General features: G+C 40.8%; 1 protein-coding gene across 7 annotated transcripts in view; it reads left to right on the top strand.

Moving 5' to 3' along the window:
- Nucleotides 1-4852: 4852 nt before the first annotated feature.
- Nucleotides 4853-22183, top strand: part of ubr5 (ubiquitin protein ligase E3 component n-recognin 5) — a 32902-nt gene continuing 15571 nt past the window's right edge. For 5 of the 7 annotated variants that reach the window (XM_023418699.2, XM_023418697.2, XM_023418696.2 and 2 more), the window contains exons 1-28: nt 4853-5079; nt 8640-8684; nt 8814-8895; nt 9662-9738; nt 11293-11412; nt 12031-12310; nt 12413-12572; nt 12858-13007; nt 13807-14018; nt 14165-14392; nt 14584-14738; nt 15253-15370; nt 15560-15744; nt 15931-16040; nt 16523-16635; nt 16780-16926; nt 17065-17176; nt 17294-17448; nt 17550-17747; nt 18054-18264; nt 18530-18656; nt 18857-19008; nt 20055-20150; nt 20482-20605; nt 20735-20832; nt 21171-21328; nt 21770-21861; nt 21995-22141. In XM_023418699.2, the coding sequence (XP_023274467.1) occupies nt 5018-5079; nt 8640-8684; nt 8814-8895; nt 9662-9738; nt 11293-11412; nt 12031-12310; nt 12413-12572; nt 12858-13007; nt 13807-14018; nt 14165-14392; nt 14584-14738; nt 15253-15370; nt 15560-15744; nt 15931-16040; nt 16523-16635; nt 16780-16926; nt 17065-17176; nt 17294-17448; nt 17550-17747; nt 18054-18264; nt 18530-18656; nt 18857-19008; nt 20055-20150; nt 20482-20605; nt 20735-20832; nt 21171-21328; nt 21770-21861; nt 21995-22141 (3914 nt within the window). In that variant the 5' untranslated portion in view covers nt 4853-5017. The remainder of the gene's footprint in view (nt 5080-8639; nt 8685-8813; nt 8896-9661; nt 9739-11292; nt 11413-12030; nt 12311-12412; nt 12573-12857; nt 13008-13806; nt 14019-14164; nt 14393-14583; nt 14739-15252; nt 15371-15559; nt 15745-15930; nt 16041-16522; nt 16636-16779; nt 16927-17064; nt 17177-17293; nt 17449-17549; nt 17748-18053; nt 18265-18529; nt 18657-18856; nt 19009-20054; nt 20151-20481; nt 20606-20734; nt 20833-21170; nt 21329-21769; nt 21862-21994; nt 22142-22183) is intronic. The other 2 variants (XM_023418695.2, XM_087177222.1) reach the window with 2 other exon arrangements.

Genomic DNA, 22183 nt, shown 5'->3' with positions numbered 1-22183 from the left:
TATTGTTTATTTATTTTATAATGTATTTCTAAACACAGCTTTAAAAAAATTGTTGTATAACACACTAAATATATTTTATATATTGCGGTTTTTGCCTGTCTTCACCTGTAACACCAATTCTACACCAACAGGTCATGCGACTCAGCATGGAGAGCGCTGGCCTGTGTAAACAGCTGTATAGTGTCTTCTGTGACTCTGGTGGGAGCTTTCTAAAATCTGAGAAGAAACCATCAGGGTTATCTTGAATTGCTGGAGTGCTCCTTTAACACGATGTGCCTTAATTATGGAAATTGCTAAAATGTCAAATTAATTTATTCATTTCCTGAAGGCATATTTAAAGCCACCATGTGTAGGATATGAAAATGTCTTACGTTGATGCCATCTGGTGTTACTCTCAAGAATGGCTTTGGCTCTGCTACTGACCAAACTGAGCTCAGACTTAAAGCTGCATTCACAGATTTTCTTTTTTTTTTTGGGCTACTTGGGGGCAGCAAAACAAGCAGAGGACCAACAAGTCCTCCAACCTGAACAACCATATAGGTCGTATTTTTCAACCCTTTGATACGACCCATAGGAGTGTCTTCTGAAATAGCGCCCCATACGCTGGAATGCGTACCAGACCTCGGTTGTCATGGTTACCATAATAAACAATAATAAACACTGTACCGAGAGCGGCCTACCGATTGTCACCGTGGTTGCTATAATTACGTCATGGCTTGGTTAGGTTTAGGCACAAAAACTACTTGGTTAGGTTTAGGAAAAGATCGCGATTTGGTTCAAAATAAGTACTTCCTCAACATTTGACGATCTTTGTTGTCATGGTTACAATGACAATGTGGTTAACTTTGTTGAACGCTCATGGGTAAAGGAAATGACATGAACTGCTGATTTCAGACAGGAATCAAACACAACTCTCCTGTCTCATATTTTTGTGTTTTGTTGACCCGACCGCCACAACCTCCTTCTGACATGGACTTCCCTCTTTATACTACGTCACTGCACACACCTTTGCTCCTGTCATATTTACTACAGCCACTAGATGTCGCCTAACAGCAAAATGTAACTAAGGGTCATAATAACCTGCTGCACAAATGACCTGTGGGCTTTTTTTTTTTTTTTTTTACAGGAGGACAGTCTCCTGAGGACAGAGTGTTGACCTTTTATCACACTCTGCAGGTGCAGAAAATCGGTTTGCGAACACTTCTGGCAGATAGTGAACAATATTAGCGTTTATTTAGTCATGTTTCTGGTGAGCCAGCAAACCAAAACAACAATTCAAAATAGACTGAAAGGCTCTGCTACTGATCAACTTCAGCGTTATATTGATTTGTGCTGCTCTCAACCTAAACATATAATACTCTATTTTTCAGAACTTGTGAAACAAAATTATGAAATGACCTTTGCAATAATGGTTGTGGTCTACGATGGTTCAGTATCTTTATCTATTTCAATTGGATTATCGAGATAATAACATGCAATGTGAGTGAAAGAACTTATATTTTCATATGCCATGTTACTGGTCTCTGGCCAATCAGGTTGCCCTAGTTTTATCAGAATGATGCAACGGAGACCCAGTTTCTTGGTCAGTGCTAGCTAGTTAAAATAGCCATGCCCTTTTGAGCAGAACTGTACAACATCCTCATGGTGTTGCGCAATGGACAAATGGATTTTGTTAGAATTTAGTGGCAGCATTACCCCTGAAGTTACAGCTTCGTACACGTCAGCCAGTTTTGTTGTTGAATGGCAAGTGAGACTGGGCCAACACAGACCCACTCTTCGTTTTTGCAGTTAGAGAAAAGGACGTTGTCTCTTTCCAAAAAGTAAAAGCCTCTTAAAGGACAGCAGCCAGGAACAGCTCATTACTCTTTATTCCTCATATACTTGCAGGCCAACATAATGCCCTTTAAGCTGTGCAGCATCTGTGACTGGGTGTTTGGAGCTGAGGGTTTGTGCCCAAGGCCTGGACTGACCTGTGTTAACAGGCCTGGAGAATTACCCCTTCATGGTTAATACTGCCCTGGATCTGTACAGATATGTCACAGCCAGCACTAAGAGGAGTTATTTTAAAGTCTTGCTCTCCAGCTGGTGATCGTGTTACCTCACTGGGAATAACTTATACTTCTAGTTGGGACCTGACTGACAAGAACTTGTGCTGCTCCACTGATCTATGAATGCATGTGGAAGATGTTCAATAAACAGTCAGTGGTGATGCTTTGGGTCTCTCTTGGCAGATTTTAACACTGAATTAAATTGAATTTAAAGAAAAAACAGCTCAAACACTTTATCTTTTTAAACAGAGTCTACTATAGTGTTCTCTATCTGTTTTGAAGGCATACTTTAATTAAATTACAAATTCCAGCCTGAAATGTGCTAATTTCCTAAACCTCCAAACCCAGTAACCTCACTCTGATGATAGTGCAGTTTCCTGGCCCTGAATCTTTGTACCCATATTTAACAACACCAGAGGTTATTTGATAACCCAGTGCCCAGCTACCTAAAAATAGCTTTGCAGATTTCTGGGGTTTTGTTTGACTTCAGTTTCTTTTTGCAGGGCAATGGTGCTGGTTTCATTAACCTCAGTGTTGAACTCAATAAACAGAGAAGAAATCCTAAATTTTTGCATGACATGTGGTATTTGCTGTAGAAAGTAAGACCAGTGGATCTGAGGAAAATATACACTTTAATTACAAATAATCATATCTGCAGTACTGCTTATTATTTTAACCTGTTAGTAAAAACATTGTTATTCTAATTTGAATGTACATAAATGACAATGCCTAAAATGCTGCCTTGTGTAAGTAAATACTTAAATAAATAGAATTTGCTTTTTTTTAAAAAAGGACCTTTGGTAATGAGCAGTTTTTGTAACATTGTTATTCTATTCTACATCTGGACTCAATACTTTTGTAAACATGTGTTCAGTTAAAGTCCTGACAATGTCAGCTGCAGGTCAGACTAGATAAAGGAATAGTAATAACAACAGGATCAGTCATTTGGTCCAAATTCTCTTTGCTTTGGCCTTGTGGGAACTTGTGTAGCAGTTGACAGATAAATGAGGAGCCTGACCTGGCGGGAGCAGTGAAAATGTTTTTTTTCTGTGTCATATATCATTTCAGATTTAAGAGACATGTCTTATGACAGGAAACCTCCCAGTTTCAGTTCCAGTTGTTGAGGATATTTTTTATCATCTTCTTTTGAATTAATGTTTTACAATAGATGTTCCTGGTGAGTCCCTGAGCTGTGGAGCTTTACCTAGAGTGTGTACCTCTGTTTCTCTGTCTGTGTGTATGTATCCATATGCACACATCAGTTTTGTCTTATGGCAAATACTCTGAGTAGCAGCGCAGGAAATCAACATATACTTTCTGGTTATGAATGGCTTTCTGGGGCTAATTCTGATCTCATTATGAAAGGTAAACCCTGCCATCTGCTGGTGTGAAAAGACAAAAGCTTTTATTGGATTAGGCTGTAGATTAGAACGATAACCAAAAGATTAGCTCCATATCCTTTTGATTTTGATTCACATTGACATTTTACATTTACATTCAGATATCATTCTTTAATCCACAATGTGTGGTGCACCCTCCTCTCCCTAATGGCGTCCATATCTAGGCCAGCTCCCCCTCTCACATCCAGCAGGCCAAGAATCCAGCACTGCTCAGAGGCTTTTCTTTCGTCAATTTTACACAAGTTTGACCTTGAGCCCACATTTCTGTGTCTCCTGCCTCTTTCTTTCTGCACCATTGGAGCGTGCTTGCACCACTGTTGCTTAAACACTTTCCTAAGCTTCATAGGATTTAAATAATGTGGGCATATTACACTTTGACAGTTATTCATGGTAGGGAGCCCAACAGCAACAGACTCCCAGTTCTCTTCCAGTCATAGAGCTAAGATTTAAGTTGGTTCAGATTTAAATATAATGCTAGTATAAGAATAGCAGCATCATATGATTGTCCCTCGTGAATTTGGCCATTTCCTGAGTGGTACTGATAATATGCCAAGTATAACCATGTTGTTCCCCAAAGATTTGGTGACATGATATAAAATCTTGGTTGGTCACAGAATGGTGGTTTTGGTGCATCATGACATAGACTTTTCATCTTTTATCTCAAATTGATAATCCATTTATTTATCCTATTTGTCCATTTATATATGAAATATGAATGCATGAACCTGGTGAACCTGTGGATGTAAAAGATAATAAAATAGTAATATGAAATATCCTGCATATCCTGCAAGGTTAGTTTGTATAGAGTAATGTATCAAACTGAATAAAAATAAAAATGAACAAATGTAATCTCCTTGGTGATTACACCAACAAAGAATACATTTCCTATAGAGGAAGCACCGAATAAGACTAGAATAATACTTAAATTGGGGCATTATTTCAAGTTTTCACTGGTAAACTAGCATTGGTTATGGGATTATTTACTGCACTGGTTTGTAACTGCTCAAAAAGCACACCTTCTTTCAAGATTTCTTCAGTCTTTAGACCCCTGAATCATCAGTTAAGGATGTATTTTCATATCCTTTTGTCTCAGCCTTTTGCATTCTATTGTCTTACCTTGTAAAGAGACAACCTGGCGATATTTAACCCTTTCTGTGGTCTTAATAGTGCAGTAGTTGACCTGCAAATTACTGCAGGTGCTTGAAAATGCAAATAAACAAAGATGCATCGAATGAACCAGGTGAAAACAAAGGCTTTGGAGTGTCACAGTGTAGTATATTAGATTACACTAGTGTTGCCTTTCTTCTTGAGGCCAATCCCGTCCAATTTAACACATTTCCTGTTTGTGCTCAAGGTCCAACCAGCGGAGCGGTTGCATGTGTACTAATCAACACACAGAGAAGAAGCTTGGTAGAGTTAAGATGGCGGCATGTGGGTGAGGAGGCTGGGATCTGAACTCGAGGTTTTTCGCCATTAAACGATTCCTATGAATCCACATATATACAGTAATCGAAAGATTAACAATTTCCACATCTTCCACACGTTTGTGTGTGATTTTGGATTGACCCCATGACATCTATACACTTCGTGGTTCACCCGTTGCCCGGGACCGAGGATCAGCTCAATGACAGGTATTTTGTTGCGGCCCGTGGAAAAGAAGAATTTAAATCCATATTTATATGCGATGTGTGGTTTTTAGGGGTGAGGCTGTATTATTGAACGATGTTGACATTGTCATGCATGTGGATTCGGGTTTTAATTATTTAAATGACCCCCCCAGGGTTGAAACAAGGCCCGGCATCTTGAACAATCCTCGTTAGCTTGCTGCTACCTAAACAGTCGGTCCAGTGCTAGTTGCTAGCCCGTTAACTGGCTATCGTACGAATAGCTAACATTAGCAGGCTGTTTCCTTGGTTCTCTAGAAGGATTGGCTCCCAGTCAAAGTTGAGATAGACAATGCGGGTTGGGGGATGGGGAAAAGAGAGGGAAATAAAGGTCGTAAAACACAACGTTGTGAATTTTTTTTACTAGTTTTCGTGTATAAATTGCATATACACCCTTTTGACATGTGTCAGTGTTTGTTTTGTGGGCGTCTCGTTGATTATCATGATCAATGAAGTAGCTAACGTCAGCTAACTGAAAGCTAGCTGCTAATGCTAGCAAGCTAATTCGCTACCACGCTCTTGACAAAGCCAAATATTTGTATTCGGGGGTCTTTTGTGACAGGGGTGTTTCTGAAAGTTTAACGGTATTATTTGCTAGCGAACACCATCGGAAATGATTACCCCGTTTGTCCATTTTTAACATTGCATACTGAGATAAATATCTAAAATATGAAGTGATGTACAGTTAGCAACATTGCATTCCCATTAATCCTGTTATCGACTTTAATAAGGAGACAAGTCAAGCCTTATAAAGTGTGTAAGATGGATGCTGGATTCCTCACGGTTCACGTGATCACTAATTTTAATTTCTTTCATTATTACCCAGACACCAAGTAGCTACAGTATACATGCACAGTAAATTTGATAGCACACAATATTAGTAGTGACATGCTTCTGGCATGCATTACGCTGCGTTTCATGGGGTTTCTGTCGGAAACGTCCAAACTGAAGAGCCTATTCTTTATTAGTAGTTGGGAGAAAACTCCAGGAAATTGTGTGCGACCTGTATTTTGGCAGAACATGTGATTTATGATAAACCTATTTATATCATCCATTGAGATTGAACTGATTAATGAGCTGTTCTACTTAAAGACAAAGAGGTTGAGAAGTCAAGAGTGTTTTTAGAATGACCTTGAGATTAAGAACTGGATATGGACTCAGAATATTTGAACCCTTTTTGCAGGTTGGTGTGCTATCTAAGTCATGGGGACCAGCCTTGGTCTAAATGTGAGGGAAGCTCAGTTTACTCTTCTGGTTACGAATCTTATTGAAAATGCCACTCAGACATCTTGATGGTATGGACCACTGGTTCCTTGAAGAGGTCATGGCTGTTTCATCCCCAGGCATGCATACCATTGCATGCTGTAGTCACCATGTGCTGCTGGGAGGCCCCCTCCTCTCTCTTCTCCATGAAAGAACTTGCAGTTGTCAGAGCAGATAAGTGCTTCTATCTGAAATAAAGAGGGTTGGTCCAGCTTGGCTCATTAGAGGTGCTTCATGAACATCCGATCAGATTTCCTCACCCAAATGCCAGTGGTTTGTTTGACCTCACTGAGGTCTGTTTAGACGCACTACTTTAGAACAGTTGAATGGTAAATGCCATTACCTTATGCCATTACCTTGTACCATTTGTGTCACCCACAGTGATCCAGAGCAGAGTGACAGGAGAAGTTCTTATAATTGAAGAACTTGTCTCATATTTTTCTGCAATCATGGATAGTGTTGTATGTTTGTATGTTTAGACCTGGCAGTAAAATGTAAATTGAATTTAAATAGTTGTTACCTGATCTGTAATTGTGCTGCCTTTACACTTACTACTGAAGATGAGTTTTCTACCGCCAGATAAGAATGTAATTGCCTTCGATCCCAAAATGTAATTTGGCATTTGTTGACGTTCTTTAATTTGAGTTTGAATCAGGGCATTCATCAGAACAGGTGCCTCAGTGCTTCTCTATCTGTGTGTAATGACCACGCATGGAGGAAACTTATGGCAGAACTACCAAAAAGGTGTACCTATGAGGACTTGAGAGTTGATGTATGTTTCTTCACAAGACAAAAGTCAGGATACAATACATCTTTGACCACATATGTGTTTAAGCATGATCAAATAACCATCCCTCAAGGTGTAAATTGGTTATACGAAATGGTAAACCAACAGTTTGTTATAAAGTAGTTTGTCAGCCTGTGTTGGGTGTGAGTGTGGAAGGTAATTTTTCAGGAAATATATGTCTAATTACCTTCTTCGTTGTTTGTGCTGCCAATGAATTTCAATAGCCAAGCAATTAAATTAGGCTGGCAGCTTTGAAAAATGAAAGAACAGACTCTGTAAACAATACTATATAAAGTCCACACCAATAATATAACGTATAGTTTTCAGTACATTATTGATTATACTTATTCTTAAACTAGAGCAGACATTGTTAATGTTGGAGTGGTGGGCTTGAGACTTTCTTTGCAATAAAGTATTGAAGCAGGAGGGGATATTTTGGGTGTTGGGTGGCTGTGTTAGGATTTTGGATTCCAGAAGTAAAAGTCGTATTCATTTTCTGCATGGACAGTGTTAGGTTTCTGGCAGATGGAGTACTGGGATAGATGGGCATGAAACACCCTGGATTGAATCAGCGGGAAAAAAAAAGGTTAATTGTTGTTAAGGCAAGGAGCGTTGCAGTGAGAAACATTCAATGACTAAGCATAATATTGTTATTCTGAAGATCTTTTTTATAACTTTAGAAATACAGTATTTATTGTTGTGTTTTAAATTCTAGATTATTTTTGGATCACTGCAGCAACTTGTGCCAAAGTTGACAGTCTTTAAAATATTCTATAACTGACTTGTGCCTCTGGCTGTCATCTGCAAACACTGAGGCTCAGGGGTACTGTAATTTTTTTAAGTTGTTTGACATAAACACGCAGAAAAAACATTTGTTGGAAAATTGAAATTGAGTTAAAGTAACTGATAGGCGTAACAAAATAGTCCTGTACATTTTGTCACTCTTTTCAGTTGCTCTGAAGTTTCTGAGTATGACCACTCGCCCAGGTCTGATCCTGTGTGTAGTCAACATTGGTTGACATCTTATGACACAGATGTTTACATATTTGGCATCAGCGTCAAGCACACAACCAAATGTCACAAGTGATGTCTCAAGCAAAACATTATGCAGAGTTTTAAACCACCATCAATATCACCAATGGCATCCCTAATGCTCAGTGCTGTCATGTTAATGCTGTCATGTAGGGCAGATACTATGCTCCTAAATTGCCTCGTTTGTTTGACATAAGTCATACGTGAAATAAACTAAATGCCCTGGGATTAATATGCTTTATCGGATTGAACTGAAAAGGTTGAAACCATTGGACATGCACCTAAAATGTCTGTTAGGTTAATATGTTGAAAATAATTTCTGTGAAATCGATTGTATAATATGTGGTTCATGCAAGAAGTGCGTTTTTGATTTACTCAAATTAACCTACATTAATTAGGTCACTTTAATCACTAATCATTAATGTGGTCTCCATCTTCCTGTCAGGCTCCGTGAAGTCTCAGAGAAACTCAACAAATACAGCTATAATAGGTGAGTCTGTCGACGTTGGATTTTTAGGCTGCTTTGCACAATGTGATCAACTGTTGTAAGCAGGATCTTGTTAATTATCCTACAATACTCTGTTGTCTTTTTGCTTATGTTTTGTCTCTTCCATCGCAGTCATCCGCACCTTAGTTTGCTGGAGCAGGCCACCCTGAAACAGTGTGTCGTCGGTCCAAACCATGCAGGATTTCTCCTTGAGGTAATGCTAAAAGACATTACATCCCTAACATTAATCAGACACCTTGGGACCTAGAGTATATGTTTATTATCTGCTGCCCACCACAAAAAAAGCAATTGGAAGATTTCCATTCTAACTGGGTCACTATTATCAGAGGACCTCTGGCTTTTGTTATAAAACACTTGGTAATTTGCTTCTGTTTATTTTCTGGTTGTGTAAATTGTGGACATATGCTAGATCTAATAGATAGAATGTGTTGTTTATACACAGGGCACCACCCCAATTAGGCTAATCCAGTTTGAACAGGGCTGTAGACACACTGAAGAAGCATGTGTTAATTGACCTCAGTTTGCTTATTTGAGCTTTGACAGAAACGTCAGCAAACTGGTTCATGTAGGTGGCAGCATGTTCACAAAGAGAGTGACATTAAATGTTGTGGCTTTATTCTTTGCTCTGCAAAGTGTGCTTTAAAAAACATCACTGTTACTGTCTAATGTAACACCACATGATGTGGTTATAACATGGATTATATGTTCCAGTATTACAGCACCTGTATGATGAGATAATTTGTGTGCACATCACTAATTTGCATATAGACCCAAACTATCATATAGACTGAGGTGTTGAGTGTATGGCTTTATGATTTAGATAATGTAAGAAATAGTTTGCCTTGATACAGCCTTCAGTCCCTAAACTGATATGTTGGACCTAACATGAATATATGATTTAGTTTTTCCTTCATTTGTCAAATGTTTTCCACTATAAATCATGAATTCATCTTTTTTAGGATGGACGTGTGTGTAGAATCAGCTTTGCTGTCCAGCCTGATCGCCTGGAGCTCAGCAAACCGGATGGCAGCGATGGGTGAGAGACTTCTCTATGATGGGATCTGTCCCTGAAACTGTTGTAGCTTTGGCATTGAGTTGGAAAACAGATGGCTTGTGGAGATGTCTAGTTCAAGATGCACTGAAGATACTCAAGCGTACCAATGGTGGTTTCTGTGATTTGAATTCCATTTGGACCATGTGCCCTTTTTGGCTGAGTATGAAGCATTTGGACATGATTTCACTTGTAGAATAACACTGACTCTTTGCTACAAAGATTTCCATCTATCAAGAGTGAAAAGTAGATCTGAATTCATCAGCTCTGTTAGGCTGCTGTTGGACTGATGGATGCATTTGTGTTGTGCTTGATGAGATGTCTATCTATTTAGTAATTTCCACAATAGAGCTGCCTTTTTTTCCCCTCAAAGTTACATTGCACTGCAGGGACATATTTGTTTTTCAGATACAAAAATCATTAATTGTAATTTTGCCACCAAATAACCAGCAGCAAGACTGTCCAAAGTTGTTTGTGAAACTTTTTGAAAGCCAGTTGCCTTTATGGCTGTGCAAGTGTGTGTCTCTTGCCGTGTGTTTTTCTCTATAAAAGACTTTTTTTTTTTTTACTAGCTGCTTTGTTTTGTGTTGGCTATGAGCGTGTATTTTTGGTGAATGGCTCATTGATAGTTGTCGATATCCTGCCAGCAGAACAACATCCAACAGTGATTTCAGAGTTTTCAAGGCCCCTTTAGCTGCTAAATATGCATGTGAATCAGGCCGTAAAAGGCTGAGGAGCTCCCTGCTCCGAACCTTTCCTCACAGCACATATTTTGTTCCCTGCTGCAATAGAAGATGAAATGTTAACAACTGTAATAGCCTTTCAGTCCACACCATTGTGGGTTGCTGGGAAGCCTAGAACGACAGGTTGTCTTTGGCAAGTTTGTCAGCTGATTAAGGCCTAATATCCTGACTTTGAGTTACATAGATTGAATTTGCTTTTACTCTGTTTTGCTGTAGTAATAATTTGAATGCCTGTTTCTGTTTTCAACTGTCCTATGTTACAGTATGGTACTAAATGTGATTGTATTATTTTGTTGGAAATTATTTCAATTCGTTGTCATTGTAGTCTCTGTTATATGAAAAGCCTGCAAAATTGTCATAATTTAGTTCCCTTGCCACAGAACAACACAGTTTCTACCAACTGCCTGTTTAGAACACATGGGTTACGTATATTGTAGTAAATTACTTTTTGGTTAACTCAAAAGGCATCCCATTATAAGATATCTTGAAATAGGAGCAAGCAGTCGCAGCCCCAAAACCCCAAGAACTTTTAAAAATGGAAAGTCTTAAAGGAGGAACGAGTTGCAGCCAATTCTGATTCCCAAGGGTGTTGCCATGCTAGTCTCCAAAATACCCCATCCTGTTTCACGGTATAATATTAAAAGAAAATGAATCCTGAACCAAGGGGTATAATTTGGTATAATTTAACAAATACCTGGGGTAAATTTAGTTTCTGTTAACCCAGGTAATAAAAAGTCTTTTGGTCCTTCTGGGACTTCTGTAGGTTTGTAACTGATCTCCCATCTTTTGTTTCCAGTTCAAAGTTGAGCAGTGGTTCAGGGACAGGAAGGAGCTCCAGGCCAGGCAGGACTAGTGATCCGCCCTGGTTCCTGTCTGGTTCTGACACACTGGGCAGACTGGCAGGCAACACCCTTGGGTAAGTTCTGGCAGGGTTGACAGAGACAAATGGTCCTGTGAAAGCTCAGTGTTTGGAGCACAGCACTGACGCTGCAGCGGCTGCGGGGTGTATTCCCCACAGGGTTCAGTGCCACACATTCAGAAGAGAGAACCTTAGGGTGCTGTAAAATGTAATAGATAATTGTGTCGCTCAAATGGCATACATCATGGACCCTGCTAAATTTGCAGTATGCAGTAGTGCTCCTCTTATTTGCCTACTGGAGAATTGATTTCCTCCTCAAATATATATGTTTTGGGTCTTGATATTGAAGTTGTGCAGAGCTGCAGAATAACCCTCTAAACCTGCACTGTTAACAGTATAATATATTGATTAATTATTATACTAAATTTTATATACTATATCAAAGCTTTTCTCCTACACTACCTGATTAAATTAGAATGGGACCACCTGTTAATTTCTTCCCTCCTGTAAATGCTGCTGATGCAAAACCTTGTCATCGTGGACTGCCCTGTCTCTGCTGTCACAATGGCTGAATCCCCTCGTACCCGATGTGTGCGTGTGTTTGAGTCTGCTCTGTAAGTCAGATGGTGTTTTTGGTAGCTGTGTCTGACCATGGCCTTGCACTGTATGTAACAGGAGTCGCTGGAGCTCCGGTGTGAATGGAGGCAGTGGAGGAGGTGGAAGTGGAGGTGGAGCAGGGGGAGGTGGAGCAGGAGGTGGCAGCAGTGGAGGAGGAGGGGGAGGAGGAGCAGGTGGAGGTGGAGGCACGTCGGGGAGATCGTCAACAGCAGCTCGCGATTCCCGCCGACAGACCAGGGTGATCCGTACAGGAAGGGATCGTGGCTCAGGCCTTCTGGGTAGCCAGCCGCAGCCAGTTATACCAGCTTCTGTCATCCCTGAAGAACTTATTACTCAGGTACAATAGTGTATATGACCATTCTTACATTATTATAACGTTAATATTAGCAGTTTCTGAAACCTTTTTCTTACTGAAAGAAACTGTACCTTGTTGCTCCAGGCCCAAGTAGTCCTTCAGGGGAAGTCCAGGAGTGTGATCATTAGGGAGCTCCAGAGGACCAACCTGGATGTCAACCTCGCCGTCAACAACCTGCTGAGCCGGGATGATGAGGATGGAGATGATGGAGATGACACGGCCAGCGAGTCCTACCTCCCTGGAGGTTTGTCAAAAAACAAAACAAAAAAATAGGGAAGCTGATATTGTGTCAAATTTTTTTTAAGAAGAGAATTTCTATTAATAACATCACTATTTAACATTGAAGTTCAGGTTTAGCAGTTCAACACATTATATAACACATGGCTTGTGTTAAAGAGTAATACATTATTGAAATATATTTACTCATGATCATTGAAATGGTTGAAACAGTATTTTCAGTAATCATAAAAATTAAAAAAAACTTTTTACATTTTTCTGAAACATCGTTTTGTGCCTTTGTTCCATGCAGAGGACCTGATGTCCCTGTTGGATGCAGACATTCACTCTGCTCACCCCAGTGTGATTATTGATGCTGATGCCATGTTCTCTGAAGACATCAGCTACTTTGGATACCCCTCTTTTAGACGCTCCTCACTGTCTCGCTTGGGATCCTCCAGAGGTAACTCAACAACTCACCTCTGTCTAGTGAAGGGAAGACAGGGTGTTAGAGAGGCTTTGGTGGCAGCACTGGTGGTGGCTTTTTGTTTGTGGGGATGTAGCTTCAATGGCTTCAAAAGACAACACAACAGACAAGCTGGAAAATCAAGGCAGTTTTTTTTTTCAGTGATTCTCTGAGGGATTGAAAAAAATGGCTGAAGAATTTAATAAGACAGAAGTTCTTTTTAAAAGTTAAGCATTTCAGAGTTTTTCGAGGTGAAAATGTTTTCCTCTTTACTCAATATATACTTCACTGAGGTGTAGGTTTTATACAAAATGATGTATAATGAAACTGTTAGCTTGTTTTCCGGGGAAATCTTCTCTTCAGTCTGGTTAGCCGGTGATATAACAGGAATGTTTGGTGTTACAGGCTACAAATGTTTGGTGTTGTATGGTGCATGGCTGTAGTACATACTGTGAGCTCTCTGAGAAAGGCCCGCTAGGCACACCTGTCTTAACAGGGACCCTTTAAGTCAGTCTATTTTAAAATCCTACCCAGCCCACTTTTAGCCCATATGCATGCTTTCTCTCTGTCTATCCACTTCCTCTTCTACCTGGCATTTTAACATATGAGCGTGCAAACTGACTCACTCACTAGTATAATTTAGACTCCCACTCCCAAGTATTGCAATTTTGATTTGCATTACAGTAATTCTAAAGACTCTCTTTCTCTATCTCTCTATTCTTAAAAATATGTTGACGGGTCTTTCCCAGAGAGTGGCTTACTTCTATCCCACTGGTGTGACCTTATTGCATACCAGTTCTCCTTCTTCCCTTAGAGCGTGACTCAGAGCTGTTGCGTGAGCGTGAGTCTGTATTGAGGTTACGCGAGCGCCGGTGGCTGGATGGGGCCTCGTTTGACACAGAGCGAGGCTCCACCAGCCGCGAGGGCGAGCCCAGCCTGGACAAGAAAAGCATCCCGGTCCAGAGCCCTGTCTCCCTGGGAGAAGAGCTCCAGTGGTGGCCTGACAAGGTAGGAGGCACACAGACAGAGCTGTTGATTTAATCTTTATTTTTAAAACACAGAAATACAAACTCTTCGCCATGACTTTGCAAGTGGAGCTTGGAAGCAAATTCACCTCATCGGACATTTATTGAGATCTCAAATTTCCTTTCCAGGATGGGGTGAAGTTTGTGAGCATTGGAGCCATGTTCTCAGAGCTGGTGGCTGTCAGCTCCAAAGGAGAGCTTTATCAGTGGAAGTGGAGCGAACCTGAACCCTACAGGAATGCACAGAATCCTTCCATTCATCACCCACGTGTCTCCTTCCTGGGCCTGACCAATGAGAAGATCACCTTGTTATCTGCCAATAGCATCAGAGCCACTGTAGCTACAGAGACCAACAAGGTAGATGATGATTGCTCCTCTTGACATAAGAATGTGTCTGTGCTTTGTTCATAGCAACAATATTTGATCACAGGATCATTTGTGCAGCCAAAGTTGTGATTGAGTAAATAAATGTTTCTGCAGTTACTATCATCACACACATTTATTTAATGAGTCGTTCATTAACCCATGTTTGTGTGTGCGGTGTATAGGTGGCAACCTGGGTGGACGACACACTGAGCACAGTGGCCTCTAAGCTGGAGCACAGTGCTCAGGCTTTCCCTGAGCTGCAGGGAGAACGCATGGTGTCACTGCACTGCTGTGCACTCTACACATGTGCGCAGCTGGAGAATAGCCTCTATTGGTGGTGAGAAGAAAAAGTGTTTTTCTATTAAACTACACTAAATGGAATTATAACTCTTGGTTTTTAACAATAACATTGGCATTGGCATCCTGCTAAGTGCAGCAGCCACAGGAGTGTTCATTGAGGTCATAATATTGAATTTATGTAGTATTCAATCATAGAAAGCAGAGTTTAAAAAAGGGCGTTCCTTACATTTTGCACTATTAAACACACACACGAAGCTGGACCTGATTTCAGACCTTTTCTGAATTGTAAGAGTCACCTTTTAAATTTGTACATACACATGTTCCAGTGAACAAAGAAGATTCAGCTGATTCAACTGTCTTTGTCTGCTGTCTTCTGCCAAAATACACAATGCGAACCTGTAGCAAATAATATGAATTATCCTTGACAGCAGACATTTAGCACGGTTTGTAAAGTGATGTCTTTGTCAATACAAAGTGACAACAGTATATGTCATGGAAAGGTATGATTGTCAGTGATGTTTTGACACTTCACTGCTTGCATTTGTCTGCAGGGGTGTTGTGCCTTTTAGTCAACGGAAGAAGATGCTTGAAAAGGCCAGAGCCAAGAACAAAAAGCCAAAGTCCAGCACTGGCATCTCCTCGATACCCAACATCACCGTGGGAACACAGGTAAGACGAGAGACAAGATTTTGAATTTTCATTGTTGTCATGACAGAAGTGGATTAAGTGCCTCTTGTTGTGGGAATCTTCCATATTGATGTATGTTATTGTCTTTAGCCTTATGACTCAAGTGAGTGGCTTTATATAAGTCTTGCAGTTATTTCTTGTTGCTAATAAAAGTACTGGCTCCTTCCATAGGTGTGCCTGAGGAATAACCCCCTCTACCATGCCGGTGCAGTGGCCTTTTCTGTCAGTGCTGGGATCCCCAAAGTGGGCGTCCTTTTGGAGTCTGTCTGGAACATGAACGACAGCTGCAGGTTCCAGCTGCGCTCACCAGAGAGCCTCAAGAACATGGAGAAGACCACTAAGACCCAGGAAATCAAGTCAGTTTTGTTTGATGTAGCAAAAATCTAAATCTCTCTAGTCTTTCATTATTTTATGTCTGTAAACTTTTTACCAGACTGAAAAAGCATAGACTTCAGTCCCGCTGGTCAGAGAACGTAGCCATGCCAGATTTCATGAATCCTAAAGTAAAATTCATCTCAAACTATCTTGGTCTTACGCCATAGGACTGAGAGCAAGCCAGAGCTGGTGAAGACTGAGATGGGTCCTCCTCCTTCCCCAGCGTCTACCTGCAGTGATACCTCCTCCATTGCTAGCAGTGCTTCACTGCCCTACAGTATGTCCTCTTCTCTCTTGCTGTCTCTGCCTCTTAACCTCTAGCTCTCTCTACAGCACTCAAGTCTTGGCTTTCCTCTGTATCTCACAGGCACAGAACCAATTTCTTCCTCACTCTGTGCTCTCATTAGCCCTTTGACTTTGAAACAGATGGTGCACAGGCTTTTATCAGCAGCAACCCCCCCCCCCCTTTTTTTTTTTTTCCTGCGAAGGAAGTGTGGCCAGCTAACAGTGTATACTGTGGTACATTTGGTTGGCTTTCTTCTTATCATATAAACCATACCGCTAGCTGTCAGTGTTGATAATTTATTTTCCATAGTCCACACTAAAGTTATCACCTAGTCAGCAGTATGTTTATGTATGGCCCAAATCGGGAGTATATTTCTAAATCTTTCCCAATTCTTTAATGTAAACAATTTAGAAGTGTCCTATTTGAATATGCAGTGATCAAAGGACTAAGTTAATGTGCTGTATTAATTGCAGAGCGAAGGCGTTCTACCCCGGCTCCCAAAGAGGAAGAGAAGGTGAATGAGGAGCAGTGGCCTCTCAGGGAGGTGGTGTTTGTGGAGGATGTTAAAAATGTCCCAGTGGGAAAGGTGGGTGTATCTAAAATATGTTGATGTATTATATTGGAATAATAAGTAATCTAAGTAAGATAATTTATCCCTACTCAGTATATGTGTGTTTCTTTCTCATGACATCTCATTTTCACAACTTGCTGCCTTCATATTCTGTCCTAGGTGCTCAAAGTGGATGGTGCATATGTTGCTGTGAAGTTTCCAGGGACATCAAGCAGCATGAGCAACCAGACTACTGCAGCTCCCACTGACTCGGACCCATCCTCACTGTTGCAGGACTGTAGACTCCTCAGAATAGATGAGCTGCAGGTACAGACATTGAACCACTTTTGCTTGTCTTCATCTCAGACTTAATAAGTGAAATATGTTTCTGTGCTCACGTGAGCATCTGTCCTCCTGACATTGACATTCACTGACTTTTTGTCTCCTTCAATCTGTTCCTGACAGGTGGTCAAAACTGGTGGGACTCCTAAAGTTCCCGATTGTTTTCAGCGCACACCTAAAAAGCTCTGTATCCCAGAAAAGGCTGAGATTCTGGCTGTGAATGTTGACTCCAAAGGTGGGTCTTTGCTATATGTTTCTATACGTCACTATATACTTTATATATACATTTGTATAGTGTCTATAGTTTTGTATTTATGTATCTCTAACACTTAAACATCTCTCCACCCACCAGGAGTCCATGCAGTGCTGAAAACTGGTAACTGGGTAAGGTACTGTATCTTTGACCTGGCCACAGGCAAAGCTGAGCAGGAGAATAACTTCCCTACCAGTAACCTGGCCTTCTTGGGGCAGAGTGAGCGCAATGTGGCCATCTTTACTGCAGGACAGGTAAGACGACCTCCCACATAGGTCACATATTGTTTCAGATAAGTATGACATTTTTTTAAAGTTCTGTGTATTTAAAATTTTTAAATTACTTTTTTCCCCAGGAGTCTCCTATTATCCTCCGAGATGGAAATGGCACAATCTACCCTATGGCCAAAGACTGCATGGGTGGAATTCGAGATCCTGATTGGCTGGACCTGCCGCCTATAAACAGCCTGGGAATGGGGGTGCATTCTCTGGCCAATCTCCCTTCAAACTCCACCATTAAAAAGAAAGCTGCTATTATTATTATGGCTGTCGAGGTAAAAATGACCTCTTAAATACGATTTTAAAAAAGACTGAACAAAAGCTAAGATATGATCATTGTGTTTAGTGTGTTTGTATTTCCTGCCCTTGAAACCTCAAAATTCTCAGCCACACCATTACCTTGCAAAGGCAACCTGACAATTTTAGTGGTAGTTTTTATCACACATGTCCATGTTGTTACCATGTTTCTATTCATGAATATGTCTGATAGACCAAAATGCATTTTTTTCAAGGTAAAACATCATAGACATCAAAATGAGTGATCATTACCAATTCTCACTCATCCTTTATGTCTCTTTCAGAAACAGACACTGATGCAGCACGTGCTACGTTGTGACTATGAGGCGTGTCGGCAGTACCTGGTGAACCTTGAGCAAGCCTTCCTATTGGATCAGGGCAACCAGGCCCTCGGAGCACTTCTGGGCCATCGCTGTGATGGAAACCGAAACATTCTCCATGCTGCCGTCTCCGTCTGCTTCCCTGTTAGTAACAAGGAGACCAAAGAGGAGGAAGGTGAGCTGATGTATTAGGGTCTCTCTGAGAGCTAGGTTTAATGAAAAGTAGTTTGCTGTCTTATTTTGCTGGATACATTTCTCTTCCAGATGTGTCTCAGTTTTATACTTTCCTACTTTTATTAGAAAATGGAATTGTGAAAGAAAATTACTTTTTCTCTCAACATGCTGTTCCAGCTCAGTGTGTGCTCACGTGTAGCAGTTTAATTGCCTGCTTTCTCCTGACTCCCTTCTCCATGCTAAGTGACCATGCTGTTTCATTTCAGAAGCTGAAAGGTCGGAGAGAAACACATTTGCAGAGCGGCTGTCTGCTGTGGAGGCGATTGCCAATGCCATCTCTGTGGTTTCAAGCAACAGCTCTGGAAATAGGACTGGCTCCTCCAGCAGCAGAGGGTAAATAACCATTCGCGCTATTTTGCTGAATAGTCTGTACAGAAAACTACAAGTGTCATTTAATACACATACCAGCTCCTTAGAAGAAAGGAATATCTTTGCTTCATAGTTTCACTGAGCATGTTTTCCTGTGATATCAAAACACCGGCGCTGCTGATAGTAATTTCAGTGCCGTGCTTTACTTTGTGTGTCATCTTCAGGCTTCGTCTGAGGGAGATGATGCGGAGGTCTCTAAGAGCAGCAGGTCTTGGCCGCCACGAGTCCGGCCCGTCATCCAGTGACCATCAGGACCCTGTGTCACCACCCATTGCCCCACCAAGTTGGGTCCCTGACCCCCCACCCATGGACCCTGGTCAGTACATCTTAGCAAGACTGTAACATTAGTGGATTATCTATGTGGGTTATTTTTGTCATAGTGTAATGTACTTTGGGCGATAGGACAAATATATCTGCTATTGGAGTTCATTTAAGATCTATTTTTTTTTTTTTTTACAATTTAAAATAATTAAATTAATATTAATAATTAAAGCGCAATTCAAAGTGTGCACTAATAGTAACTGGCTTGAGTTGGGCTGTATTATGCACGTTCTTGTTGCACTTATTAAGTCGTACTTAGTGTTTGCTGTCCGATCGATAGGTGTTGAAAAGCAACGTCAATTCATAAATGATATTTGAGAACTTGATCAAAAAAACGTATGGAGGACTGAAACTGCCAAAGTCAAAAATAGATAAATAAATGACTCGATAATTAAATTAATATGACACTAAATGGACCAAAAAATAATATTCAAAATTATTAGATGCATTAATTAAGTAATAGCATGTGACAAACTGATGTTTCTGTTTCTAATTTCCTTCTGTATTTATTGACCTTCGTATTAATTCCCCAATTTATTTACTTACCCATTTAAATTGCCATTTACTTATTTGCTATTTATTAATCCATCCATTTGTTATTTCTTCTTTATAATATGAGAGCTTACACATATTTAATTTCTTGCACCGGTCAATTAAATACGTGTAAGCTGACGCACCAGGTAGAAGCCTTTGTAGTGTGTACCTTGTAGCATTGTGTTGTTTTGCAAGCATCAAGCCACAGGGTGTGAAGGATTTCCAGAGCTGTACAGTCCTGACTCAGGAGTATAAACTGCCATGTAACTGGAGTCCTTGATTTCATCTTCTCACTGGTCACTGTAGCAGCCCACCCACAGCAGTGCAACCTTTTGTGTTGTTTTACCATAGTTGTCATTCTGAAGGCTGCTTTACACAACTGTGTTGGAAAGTCTGCGCATGAACATGAAATTTAACTCTTTGCTTGCCTGAGAGAATTAATCTAAAACTTTCCAGTGAAATGTCTCATAAGGTCCGTGTTTTTTTATTTTATTTATATATCAACAGATGGTGACATTGACTTCATTCTAGCACCAGCTGTTGGCTCGCTCACCACTGCATCCACTGGGACCAGCCAGGGACCGAGTACCTCCACCATACCAGGTAACGGGATCTTCACTGTGAGAGGACGAGTCCGGATGAGACCATATTTTTCCTGCTAGTCAAGGTTTCTGGTGATAACAGGAAGATCAGTTGTGGGTAGCACAATGTTACATTGATCTCAGATCATACTGCAAAATATGGTATTGTGTATTTATGTAGCATTGATACATGAGAATTCTCAATATGTTTGTATGGATAAATTGAGGCGTGGTGCTTTCCAATATACATAATCTCAGCGTGATACGGCTTCATCAGCTGGGTCTGGTATTCAGACATGTTTAAACACGCTTGGGGTCTGTCGTCTCATGGATTGTGTTGTCCATATAAACAGGGCCGTCCACTGAGCCATCTGTGGTTGAATCTAAAGACAGGAAGGCCAACGCCCACCTCATCCTAAAGCTGATGTGTGACAGTGTTGTTCTGAGGCCACACCTACGGGAGCTGCTCTCTGCAAAGTACGATTCTTTGTTTCTCTCTGCATGTTATTGTACATAAGCTTGTTCTGATTTATCTGCTGTTTGTTTTTTTTATTTGCCTGTCTTTCTAAAGTGCTCATGTGCATTGTTGTTGTGGTTATTCAACAGGGATGCCCGTGGAATGACCCCATTCATGCTGGCTGTCAGTGGGAGAGCCTACCCAGCAGCCATAACTGTTCTGGAGGCTGCACAGAAAATGGCCAAGGGTAAGTTGATATTTTAAGGGGGACTGTACTTAAATGCCTAGCATTGTGTACGTATACTCAATGCATGTGTTGTGATGTGGGGGGAGAAAGAAAGAAATGAAGTTTGCGTGACCAACCAGCCGCTGCCTCTGTGAATAAGTAGAAAGCAGCACAGTTATTGTGAATCTGATGTAATTTTAACTGGTTAGGTAACAGCTGGAACGTTTGGATCTTATCCATGAGTTATGTGAATCCTGACCTATTTTTCTTCACTGCTTACAACAGCCACCTATCATGTGGTAACTCGCATTTCTCTGTTTCCAAGTTTCACTTTTGTTCCTCAAATGTCTTGTGCACAGTGGGTGACCCGGGAATTACAGAGAAGGAGGATGCAGACTCTGTGTTCATGGAAATGATTTGCCCCTCGGGGACCAACCCAGATGATTCGCCTCTGTATGTTCTTTGCTGCAATGACACCTGCAGTTTCACTTGGACTGGAGCTGAGCACATTAACCAGGTCAGACCTAGAGGATATCATTACACTGAAGAGTTTAGAGAAAAAGCGCCCGTCAGTTGAAAAGGTCAAATGTTGTAGACTTTGCTCAAGTCATGTACATTGGTGTCAGTTAGTAATGGGAATCTCATGTAATATATTACTATTTAGAAAGGCAGTTATGTAACTTGACAACCAACCAGCCCTAAAAAATTAATATAGAAAGATGTGGCTTTTCGTACTTAATTAGTGCTGCTCACTAAGTGTAAGCAGCAGAATAAACTATTGCCAGCAAGCACCAAAGTAGAGAGCATGAATATATTACACACATCAGGCCAACCTCTGTGGCTTCAGGTAGTGTTCCTTCCTCTGCTTCAGTCATTTTAAAGACAGTTTTGTTTGTTAAACTCCTCAATATATAATGTTCACTTGACAGTTGAGAAACTGACATGACTTTGTATTTAGGATATCTTTGAGTGTCGAACCTGTGGTCTGCTGGAGTCCCTCTGCTGCTGTACCGAGTGTGCGAGGGTGTGTCACAAAGGACATGACTGCAAGTAAGTCCTAGTTTTGAGTGTGACCTGATTCAATCTTTGTAACGGTTTCAATGTTTCTTTCTGTTGCTTTTCTTCACCTGCATTTAAACTAGGTCACATTTCTAATCATAAATGTGCCTCTGTTATTTCCCAGGCTGAAGAGGACCTCTCCCACAGCTTACTGTGACTGCTGGGAGAAATGTAAGTGCAAAACACTGATCGCCGGCCAGAAGGCTGCTCGTCTCGATCTGCTGTACAGGTTACTCACAGCCACTAATCTGGTCACAACACCAAACAGCAGGTAAGACCCCTGTGCTCTCTGTACTGGTCTATATCATTTGAC

This window comes from Seriola lalandi, unplaced genomic scaffold (assembly GCF_002814215.2).
Source record: "Seriola lalandi dorsalis isolate HSWRI2012SDOR001 ecotype SW California unplaced genomic scaffold, Sedor1 jcf7180002054583, whole genome shotgun sequence".
Classification (NCBI taxonomy): domain Eukaryota; kingdom Metazoa; phylum Chordata; class Actinopteri; order Carangiformes; family Carangidae; genus Seriola; species Seriola lalandi.
Note: the sequence above shows the minus strand (reverse complement) of the source record. Positions and strands in the feature narration are given on the sequence as shown.